This window comes from Salmo salar, chromosome ssa17 (genome assembly GCF_905237065.1).
Source record: "Salmo salar chromosome ssa17, Ssal_v3.1, whole genome shotgun sequence".
NCBI classification, from domain to species: Eukaryota; Metazoa; Chordata; class Actinopteri; order Salmoniformes; family Salmonidae; genus Salmo; species Salmo salar.
In genome coordinates this window covers 22,025,868-22,037,684 of record NC_059458.1, presented here as the reverse complement: position 1 = coordinate 22,037,684, position 11,817 = coordinate 22,025,868, and the positions used below count along the sequence as shown (strand labels likewise).

At 41.7% G+C, this 11,817-nt stretch overlaps 1 protein-coding gene across 3 annotated transcripts in view; it reads right to left on the bottom strand.

Annotated features, from left to right (window-relative positions):
• Positions 1–317: 317 nt before the first annotated feature.
• LOC106574627 (rho guanine nucleotide exchange factor 7) overlaps positions 318–11,817 on the bottom strand; it is a 31,321-nt gene continuing 19,821 nt past the window's right edge. Inside the window, exons 12-22 of one of the 3 annotated variants that reach the window (XR_006760017.1) lie at positions 10,143–10,289; positions 9,994–10,080; positions 8,778–8,856; positions 8,372–8,526; positions 6,071–6,292; positions 5,744–5,927; positions 4,892–5,077; positions 2,154–2,253; positions 1,946–2,000; positions 1,289–1,732; positions 318–1,067 (exon numbers count right to left, since the gene is read on the bottom strand). Coding sequence is in view for 2 of the 3 variants with exons in the window: in XM_014150618.2 (XP_014006093.2) it covers positions 1,610–1,732; positions 1,946–2,000; positions 2,154–2,253; positions 4,892–5,077; positions 5,744–5,927; positions 6,071–6,292; positions 8,372–8,526; positions 8,778–8,856; positions 9,994–10,080; positions 10,143–10,289 (1,338 nt within the window). In the remaining variant the exon portion in view is untranslated. Of the gene's footprint in view, positions 1,733–1,945; positions 2,001–2,153; positions 2,254–4,891; positions 5,078–5,743; positions 5,928–6,070; positions 6,293–8,371; positions 8,527–8,777; positions 8,857–9,993; positions 10,081–10,142; positions 10,290–11,817 lie in introns of all 3 variants that reach the window. The other 2 variants (XM_014150618.2, XM_014150617.2) reach the window with 2 other exon arrangements.

The window sequence follows — 11,817 nt, the reverse complement described above, 5'->3', positions numbered from 1 at the left end:
TATCAAAAGGTGCATGTAAACAGCTTATCCTGAATAAGACCTTAAGCAGGATATGAGCTACTGTGTGCATGGAAACATGGTCACTGTCACCATTCCTCGACTGTTTATAGTATATTTCCACCTGAATCTACCACTGACAGGTGTCCAATGATAACTGTCTGATTCATTTGAAGTGAAAGCACTTTGCAGGACAAAGGCTACATCACATTTAGGCAATTTAGCAGACGCTGTTATTGAGGCAACTTACAGCCAGTGTTTCAACTAAGATGGGTAAAATAAAATGTAAGTCATCGCAAGTATTCAGAGACAACAAGAGATTCAGTTTACTGGTTTAATTCAGAGACAACAAGCTGAGAAGAGTGATAGAGGAAGAGGTAATAAATAGAGTGATATGGGAGGGAGGTTTTCACTGAACAATAGACTTAAGGAGTGCATAATACATTTCTCATCAGTCAATTTCATTTAAATACATAAATTACAGACTCTGAAATAGTTAGATAAGTAGTTTACATTAGTGTTCATCATTGGAATCAATATTGCATTGGAATATTTGAAGTATTTTCAACTTTAAGCCTGCCAGAAATGTAAGCTAATATCATGGAATAATTTCCCCAAGGCACATTTCATGATATTAATTTGAGATGCTACGGTTCGTTTCTGTACAAATCATAGGTGACAAAGAAGTAGAAAAGCAAAAGTAGAAATACAGTGTTTCCAGAAAGCATTAAAATAGAAAGTCCATTATCCGGAAAAAATAACCTGAAAACGTTCCAGTATTGGATTGCTAAGGTTTCCATGGAAACATGCAGAATGAGCTAGAGGTTATGCTGTTCTGTGTGTTGGCCATAGGTTCCTCAAGGCTCAGAGGAATGGGCAGGGAGATGCTCCAGAGGGGTGTTGAGGAGCTTGGCAGCAGGGTAACGCAGGCGGTGACAAAATCATCATCATCATCTGTCAAAATCGTCTGGGTTGCATCTCAATAGTCTACCGTGGCTACTTTTCATTGTCTTTCATCTGCATAAAACTGGACAGGTGAAAGGAAATCCTTTGTAGGCACTAGGGACCTACTGCACAGTGCAGATCAGCAAAGATGAGAAGAACAAACATTATTGAGATGCAGCCACTGTCTCTAGTATTTATGCAGAGGATGGATCTCAATAGTCTGAAGTGAACTTACTTCCTTTCCTCATCACGGATGTTAAAGTACTGTACAAGTGACAGAAAATTCCCATGTTGTTATCACCTGCTATCAGATCAGTGCAGAAGGGGAGAGGTAGAGAGGACTCACCCTTTGAGAAGCAACCAGAAGGAGACAGAGTCAGTGACATCAGACGTATCTTCACTAGTGTGATTGGTCCAGCCTCTTTCCGATCCCAGATCAACAGAGGTTTGAGGTCCATGCCGCAGCCAATAGTCTCCAGAGTGATTCAGGGACGCTATGTTGCATTTTCATTGGCTGTTTTGACTTTGGACCACACCCTGTCTCTTACAACAGTGACAGATCAGTGTTCCACAGTGTTACGTCAGATGGCTTTGTGGTTAACAATTTTGGTCCAGTGACGGTGGAGCCTGAACCCAACCATGTTGTGATGCGATGTCACCTGAGTACTCACAGGTTGGTCTCGTCCCAGGTGGGGTCGTTCATGTTCTTCAGGACTCTCCTCAGGATCTTCTCCAGCTCCTTCCTGGCTTTCTGCTCTTCATCCAGGGTCCTCCTCATCTTCTTGTTGTCCTGTTTGGGGGGGGAACAAAGATGGCCGCTGGATCTTAGAAAAGGCTCTAAATCGGACATGCATGGAATGAACAGAACTCTGGTTCTGGGATGTGTATGCTTAGTGTATTCTTGTCTTAAAGATCCTCTGATTCCGACGCTGTATGACTGACATGCTATTTGATGTGATGGTTTAGAGAATGCTAAAACGGGCCAACTCTCCTGAACGCTCACCTGTTTCAGCTCCTGTACTTCATCCTTCAGCCCATACACCGTGTCTACTAGAGTCCTAAGGCAGACAGACATGTTAGTTAACCAACCCAACCACAGCACACCATTATGAATAAACCCCATTAGGGAACATGTAAACTTCTGAACGTGTGAAGTGAAGAGTTCTCCCAATCTAACGCACTGAGAGTTCAGGGAAGAATGAAGTGCTTACTTCTCCTCGATGACAGTCTGGCCGTTGCTCTTGGTCTCCTCCACGATGATCTTCTCCTCCTCAGGGAAGAGCATGTGCAGACCTGATTTCTCCCTGGATCCTGATTGGTAAAACAAGACCGTCAGCAGAGCACATTGGTCGATGGACGGGATGACTCATTGACTGATTGGCTGACAGGGTGGGTGACCTTTCCGTAGAGGTTTGACACACTAAGGCTGTAGCTCAATAGTTCAAACTAGCCTCTTCTCCTTGTGTCCTGTCCCCCTTGATCACAGTCCTTTATAGTAGCCCTTTCATTTATCAGCGGCAATGAAGGAAAGACGACAAGGAGGCCATTTTAGAGCATTAGGACACAGCCCAAACCAGATTCAGATAAGCGGCCTGTCAAAGGGGGGCCTGTGGAAGGATCAGGACAGGTGTGGTAGAGGAGAACTTGACCTGGCAAATCAAGTCTCCCTCTCATCTACCATTTATCCTTTATTCATACAGGAGATCCCATTGAGATTCAATATCTCTGTTCTCCAAGGGAGATCTAAGCTATGACAGCAGCATATTAACTCATCATTTTAATGATGGTAACGTGACACCAGGTCCTTTGAAGCCGTTAATAGCTGAGAACAGAATGGAGGCTGAGGAGCAGTTATTCCCTTTGTCCACCGGGGTCTTTTCAGGGGAGAAGGGTGTGTGTGTGTACTACTGTTCAAAAGTTTGGGGACACTTTGAAATGTCCTTGTTTTTGAAAGAAAAGCAACTTTTTGTCCATTAAAATAGCATAAAATTGATCAGAAATACAGTGTAGAGATTGTTAATGTTGTAAATGACTACTGTAGCAGGAAACAGCGGATTGTATGGAATATCTACATAGTTGTACAGAGGCCCGTGATCAGCAACCATCACTCCTGTGTTCCAACGGCACGTTGTGTTAGCTAATCCAAGTTTATCATTTTAAAAAGGCAAATTGATCATTAGAAAGCCCTTTTGCAATTATGTTAGCACAGCTGACAACTGTTCTGATTAAAGAAGCAATAAAACTGGCCTTCTTTAGGCTAGTTGAGTATCTGGAGCATCAGCATGTGGGTTTGATTACAAGCTCAAATGGCCAGAAACAAATGACTTTCTTCTGAAACTCGTCAGTCTATTCTTGTTCTGAGAAATGAAGGCTATTCCATGTGAGAAATTGCCAAGAAAGTGAAGATATCGTACAACGCTGTGTATTACTCCCTTCACAGAACAGTGCAAACTGGCTCTAACCAGTAGTGCATGCACGCATGAATACATAGTGGCTTGCAAAAGTATTTTGTTGCCTTACAACATGGAATTAAAATTGATTTTTGTTTCCCAGTCCCTGCCGATGAAAAACATCCCCACAGCATGATGCTGCCGCCACCATGCTTCACTGTGGGGATGGTGTTCTCAAGGTGATGAGAGGTGTTGGGTTTACACCAGAGATTGAGTTTTCCTTGATAGCCAAAAAACTCAATTTTAGTGTCATCTGACCAGAGTACCTTCTTCCATATGTTTGGGGAGTCTCCCACATGCCTTTTGGCAAACATATTATATTTTTCTTTAAGCAATGACTTTTTTCTGGCCACTCTTCCGTAAAGCCCAACTCTGTGGAGTGTATGGCTTAAAGTGGTCCAATGGACAGATGCTCCACAGCGGAGATTGGAGTTTTGCAGCTCCTTCAGGGTTATCTTTGGAGACCAAAGATAAAAGTTGCCTCTCTGATTAATGCCCTCCTTGCCTGGTTGGTGAGTTTTGGTGGGTGGGCCTCTCTTGGCAGGTTTGTTGTGGTGCCATATTCTTTCCATTATTTAATAATGGATTTAAATGGTGCTCCATGGGATGTTCAAAACCCATCCCTGATCTGTACTTCTCCACAACTTTGTCCCTGACCTGTTTGGAGAGCTCCTTGGTCTTCATCGTTCCACTTGCTTAGTGGTGTTGCAGACTCTGGGGCCTTTCAGAACAGGTGTATATATACACTGAGATCATGTGACAGATCATGTGACCCTTAGATTGCACACAGGTAGACTTTATTGAACTAATTCTGTGACTTCTGAAGGTAATTGGTGGCACCAGATCTTATTTAGGGGCTTCATAGCAAAAAGGGGTGAATAGATATGCACGCACCAGTTTTCCGTTTAGTCTTTTTTAGAATTTTTTTTAACAAGCTATTTTTTCATTTCACTTCACTAATTTGGACTATTTTGTGTATGTCCATTACATGAAATCCAAATAAAAATCCATTTAAATTACAGGTTGTAATGAAACAAAATAGGAAAAACGCTAAGGGGGGTGAATACTTTTGCAAGGCACGCACAGAGTTCATGTTAGGTTCCTCCTATCTTCAGTTTCTGAGAGGTTGGCTTGACAGACATTTCACAGAAACAGCAGACACAGCTACTGTAAACCACACACAACTAACCATGACTAAGGGAGGGGGAGAAACTAGAAATAGTGGCTGAAGGAAAGCCAGGGCCGCATTCAGCAGGACACAACGTTGGCCAACATTCACATAGAAATGTATTATGTTGAACAAACATGTAGAATAAGGAATCATGTCAGCTCTATTCACTGCATTTCTATCTGCAACGTTTGCGTACTGAATGTGGCCTAGCCAGCAATGGGATTCCAAAACTACGATGAAAGAAAATCATCTCTTTCAAAATAAAATAGTTGATTAAAAAAAGGTGTGGGGGAGCGGGGTATATGGGAGGAGCGACTGTAGCTCTTACGAGAAACGGAGGAGGTCCTGTAACTACTGGCGGTCCAAATACTGTCATAATCCGAGTCCTCTGATAGGTCAGACCAGGGCTCGGTCCCTCTGGACAGGCTGCTACGGCAACCTATAGTGTCCACACTGGACCGGTCAACAGGCTCAGCCAGCACGTGGTTATGCATCAAATCAGTACCCTGCCATGCTGGGGGAGTGGATCAAACCATACGGAACGAGGAGGGGGGAATGGATCAAACCATACGGAACGAGGAGGGGGGAGTGGATCAAACCATACGGAACGAGGAGGGGGGAGTGGATCAAACCATAATAAAGCGGCATGGGGGGGGGGGGGCAAATAATTGTTGAGGTGGGTTGTGGAGAGAGGGATCCATAATAATAGGATAAATAATATACAGGTATATTTAAAACATGGAGGGATGGTGGGGTTATGGATGAGGACAAAAAAAAAATACATATATATATATATATATTTTTTTTTTTTTGTTTAAAGGGAGAGGACACAAAATAGACAAAACAAAAGGAGGAGGAACAGAGCGGAGAATAACAGAATGCAAAGGGGATGAGGGGAGAGAAAAGAAACAGGAGAGAACACAGTTAAAGAGAGAGGAGACAACACTGAACTATGAGTAGCAATAGACTAGACACTGTGACAGTTTAATCTAAACAGCTATACTCTAAAGAGCATTTATCCAGAACCTGTGAAGTCTTAGAACTAGTCTGGACATGGTTCATGTTAGTACAGAAATAAAAGACAGGCTTCAGAGGAGAAGTCAAATGACACCAAAGACTAGTTGGTATTGGTTGAAGTATTGAGTCTCTGACAGGTTGTGTGTTTGCGGAGTAGTCTTACTTGAGTTGAGTGTCTGTCGTGTTTTGGCGCTGGTGCAGTAGGCCTCGATCACTTTCAGGATCTGGGCATCCTCCTCCAGAGCTGCAGTGCTCTTCCTGGTAGCAAAGTCCTCATCTGAAGGTTTCCTCTCAGGCTTACGCTTAGGCAGCAGCTTCTTCATACTCTTAGGACTTTTACTCAGATCCTAGAGAGAGGGAGATAAAAAGAGGCTCACGTAGAACCCTAGAGGTGGGCTATTTTATTGATAAAGGCATCATCTCTAGAAACTGTGCTGGCTATTACTGTTTGGAGCCTATTCCCTCCTAAACCAAAGGCCCAGGACCATACCTCTTTATAGCAAAGTGCTGCTGAGGGCTTGAGTGGGGGCGCGGGGCGGAGGCAGCTGAGGCTCCAGGGTTTGGGGGTGCAGGGGGGCTCCAGGGGACCCCACATGGGGGGGGTTTGAGGGACCCCGTGGGAGGAGGGATGGGGTAGGGTGTGGTAGGCAGGGCCCCCAGATACACCCCTACTCTCTGAGTGTCTGGAGGGGGTCAGGGGATGGGACGGGAGCTGGAGGAGAAGGGGGAGAGAGAACAGAGGGAAGAAGTTTAAGACCGTTACAAAAAATTATATATATATACACAGCAGCATTTCTTGGAATGAAATGATGCTTGCTGCGTTCATAACCCAGTGGGAAGGTGGTAACCGATTAATCGGCATGGCTGATTGGCATGGCAAGTTTCATAAATCGGTAATCGGCCTTTTTGGACGCCGATTATGGCCGATTAAATTGCAATCCACGAGGAAACTGCGTGGCAGGCTGACCACCTGTTACACGAGTGTAGCGTCAAAAGGAGCCAAGGTAAGTTGCTGGCTAGCATTAAATTTATCTTATAAAAATAATCACTAGTTAACTACACATGGTGGATGATATTACTAGGTTAACTAGCTTGCCCTGCGTTGCATATAATCAATGTGGTGACTGTTAATTTATCATCGAATCACAGCCTACTTCAACTTCGCCAAACGGGTGATGATTTAACAAAAGCGCATTTGAGAAAAAAAGCACAATCGTTGCACAAATGTACCTAACCATAAACATCAATGCCTTTCTTAAAATCAATACACAGAAGTATATTTTTTAAAACCTGCATATTTAGTTAAAATAAATGCATGTTAGCAGGTAATATTAACTAGGGAAATTGTGTCACTTCTCTTGCGTTCAGTGCAAGCAGAGTCAGGGTATATGCAACAGTTTGGGCCGCCTGGCTCGTAGCGAACTGTGTTTCTTCCTAACAAAGACTAATTAATTTGCCAGAATTTTACATAATTATGACAGAACATTGAAGGTTGCGCAATGTAACAGCAATATTTAGACTTAGGGTTGCCACCCGTTAGATAAAATATGGAATGGTTCTGTATTTCACTGAAAGAATAAACATTTTGTTTTTGAAATGATAGTTTCCGGATTTGACCATTATTAATGTCTAAGGCTCATATTTCTGTGTGTTTATTATAATTAAGTCTATGATTTGATAGAGCAGTCTGATTGAGCGGTGGTAGGCAGCAGCAGGCTCGTAAGCATTCATTCAAACTGCGTTTGCGAGCAGCTCTTAGCAATTGTTGATGCACAGCGCCGTTTATGACTTCAAGTCTATCAACTCCCGAGATTAGGCTGGCAATACTAAAGTGCCTATAAGAACATCCAATAGTCAAAGGTATATGAAATACAAATCGTATAGAGAGAAATAGTCGACGCGTCATAATTCCTATAACTACAACCTAAAACTTCTTAATTGGGAATATTGAAGGACCAGCTTTCATATGTTCTCATGTTCTGAGCAAGGAACTTAAACGGTAGCTTTTTTAGGCAAATATTGCACTTTTACTTTCTTCTCCAACACTGTTTTTGCATTATTTAAACCAAATTGCACATTTCATTATTATTTGAGACTAAATAGATTTTATTTATGTACTATATTAAGTTAAAATAAAAAAATGGTTCATTGTTCATTCAGTATTGTTGTAATTGTCATTTTACAAATATGTATTTGAAGAACAAAAAAATATGTAAAAAAATCTGCCGATTAATCGCTATCGGCTGTTTTTGGTCCTCCAACAATCGGTTTCGGCGTTGAAAAATCATAATCAGTCGACCTCTAGTAATAACGAGTTGGATGCATTCGAGTGCTTTGAACTCGTTGAGAATCGCTGCTTGGCTAACGGGCAAACAATCTTCTTCAACCATAAATTAAAAGAACAGCTAGCTAGCTTGTAAACAAATGATAGTGTTCAAAAACTATATTAATTAGATTGCTTTTTATAAATAATGTTTTATTGTTGCATTTAACTGCCGAAAATTCTGTTAGAGGTAAATTTCCTCAGTATGTGACATCAAAGTTCAACATGTGGGAGAAGTCCGTGATGATAGACGAGTTTCCCACTAGTAATTACCATTTGCAGGGGCATTCAAATGGATCTTTCCCAGTGGTATGGTCATATTTACGCAGCATTATCTGTCCCATTCATTTGGGACTTAAAACGTACAAATATCCTAATCCATGTACCTGGATCTACACAAGACAAATGTCAGACAAAGGTCGGTACCTATCCCTTTAACTGACAGACTGGAGAGGTTGGGGGTGTTACCGTGTGGCAGGGGACAGACTGGGGCTTGGCGGTGGGTGTGGTCATGATCCCGGAGGGGGCGTTTCTGATCTGAGTGTGTCTTGACAGATGCTCCACCCACTCCTGCAGATCCTGCTGGTTGTTACACACTACCTGCATGCGCTCACACGTACTGCCTGTAATACACACACAAAGTCTTGTTTAACTAACCTTGTGGGGACACAATTTATTCCCATTCAAAATTGTATTTTGCCTAACATCAACCTTAAACCTAACCTTAACCCCCGAGAAATAGCATTTTTCCTTCGGGTCCCCACAAGTATAGTTAAACATGTTCACACACACTGTTCACACACACGTAATTACACAGACATTACACTTCATTTGAGCTGTTTAAACTCCGCTAGTAAACAAACTGTAATCTTACCTGATATTTCAAAAGCGTTTTTGACCATCTCACAATCTTCTATCCTTGAGATAAGCATTCCTGTCAATGGCAGCTTACCCTTTAAAGCAAATCAACGACAAAGAGTTACAGAAACCTTTAGTGTTACATACTTAAGGGCACTATAAAATCCGTTAGATTGTTGCCTGATTCCGTTTCTTCCCTGTTTTTCCCACTCAAAATTAAACTTTTTTTTTGTTGGGAAAAAAAACAAACATTTGATGTTCTAAAGTCCATAACAATGCTTAAACCACACTTGAGGTCTGGGAAAAAAAATCTAAGAAATGTAGATTTTTGGGTGTAATTACCCTTTAACTGCTCACCAATTAGAGACAGTTGTTTGGTTAGGATGTTTCTGTAGCACTCATGTGGTTGCAAAACAAATGGCCACTGGATTGATGCAAATAGTCACGATATCATTCTGCCAGGTAGGAATATGCTACATTGTAGTTAAAATGGTACAATAGGCAAAAATCCCTCCACAATTTTTTCTGGTTGCAAAAATTCCAATAGTTCGCCTAATTTCAGTTTGTGCCACAAAACAAGCAATGTGTAGAGAATCATTGTACCATCTAAACCACTGTGAACTATATTTTACATAACCAAAAATATTGTATTTTCAGCTGTTTGAAGCTGGTGTACAAAACCGAAAGTAAAAGAAAAAACTAAACATAAGAACGGTAAGCATTGAAATAGCGCACATAGAACAGATATACCGCTTCTTAGACATGCTTTCAATGAGATGGACAGATCTATAACTCAATTTCTATGTGAATTTGGTTGGGTCACGCAAAAAGTCACATATTGCAGGTTTAACATTTAATGGAGAAGGTTTTCGGGAAAGCCTACCATCTACCACAAGACAGTTGGCAACACATTAGCATAATCGCTAACGACTACAATTAGTGGTAGACAAACGCGCACACAGACAGTCATTCCTGTGCCGTTGCCTCTTCAGAAAGTTGAAGGAAAACATGAATCACTGATGCATTTTATTCAAGTCATGATAATCTTGGGCGAATTAATGACTTTTCTAATAAGTTCAAAACATTTAGTTGATTTCCTACTAAGTTCAATACATTTTTGAATATTGCTGAATTACGTTTTAATGTCTCGATTCCAGGATTCCGTCATGTTCTCCACAAAGCGGATTCTATAGGGACCTAAATACTAACAAAGGACAGAGCGAGATCCTGACCTGGTAGATGAATCCACTCATTCTGGAGCTGGCAGACAGCAGAAGGAGAACATTTGGGAACAGCAGGAGGTAGCGTTCGCTCTTCTCCTAAAGAAGACAAACACACTGTTAAGACGTTTCTGGGTGTCGATTTTAGATGCGCGTCTTACCTCTGATCCATGTGTGTGGCAGAGTGTGTGTGACATGTACAGGACAGGGCCCAGGGTTCTGATGTCATCTCCCTCCCAGCGCCTGATCGTCTCAGTTAGAATCTGCAGCTCCAGCTCCTTACGTTTCCTCACCTCTTGACATTGAGCCTGAAGCCATGGAGACACAAACACACACAAATAAAAAGGAAGCTGTTTTGAAGAATTGAATCCCAGTCAATGTGAGAGACAGCGAGAGAGAAACAGACAAATGTATCCATGCGCGCACACACACACACGGAAGATCCAGGCTGCATAGAAGCCCAAGCCAGGGCACCAAGCCACAGAACAGCAGAGCCAAACCGTGGAGCTCAGAGCCAGGCTAAAGCTTTTCCCTCAGCCCAGGATTAGCAACACTGCACTGCCTGCACACATCAACAAGACAGAGACTATTTAACATGTCAATTTCACCCTGAATAACACTGGATTCCATATACACTAGTGCTCAAAAGTTTGGGGTCACTTAGAAATGTCTTGTTTTTGAAAGAAAAGCAAATTTTTTGTCCATTAAAATAACACAATTGATACATAGGCGTACAGAGGCCCATTATCAGCAACCATCACTCCAGTGTTCCAATGACACGTTGTGTTAGCTAATCCAAGTTTATCATTTTAAAAAGGCTAATTGATCATTAGAAAACCCTTTTGCAATTATGTTAGCACAGCTGAAAACTGTTGTCCTGATTAAAGAAGCAATAAAACTGGTCTTCTTTAGACTAGTTGAGTATCTGGAGCATCAGCATTTGTGGGTTCGATTACAGGCTCAAAATGGCCAAAAACAAATACATTTCTTCTGAAACTTGTGAGTCTATTCTGGCAGCTTCATTAAATAGTACCCGCAAAACACCATTCTCAATGTCAGTGTTGAGGCGACTCCGGGATGCTGGCCTTCTAGGCAGAGATGCAAAGAAAAAGCCATATTTCAGACTGGCTAATAAAAACAAAAAATTAAGATGGGAAAAAGAACACATACACTGGACAGAGGAACTCTGCCTAGAAGGCCAGCATCCCGGAGTCGCCTCTTCACTGTTGATGTTGAGACTGGTGTTTTGCGGGTACTACTTAATGAAGCTGCCAGTTGAGGACTTGTGAGGCGTCTGTTTCTCAAACTAGACACTAATGTACTTGTCCTCTTGCTCAGTTGTGCACCGGGGCCTCTCACTCTTTCTATTCTGGTTAGAGCCAGTTTGCGATGTTCTGTGAAGGGAGTAGTACACAGCGTTGTACGAGATCTTCAGTATCTTGGCAATTTCTCACATGGAATAGCCTTCATTTCTCAGAACAAGAATAGACTGACGAGTTTCAGAAGAAAGTTCTTTGTTTCAAGCCATTTTGAGCCTGTAATTGAACCCACAAATGCTGATGCTCCAGATACTCAAATAGTCTAAAGGCCAGTTTTATTGTTTAAAAAAAAAAGAAAATCAGAACAACAGTTCTAAGCTGTGCTAACATAATTGCAAAAGGGTTTTCTAATGATCAATTAGCATTTTAAAATAATAAACTTGGATTAGCTAACACAACATGCCATTGGAACACAGGAGTGATGGTTGCTGATAATGGGCCTCTGTACGCCTATGTAGATATTCCATTAAAATGTATGTATTGATTAAAAATGTTTTTAAAACTAATGTTTCCAGCT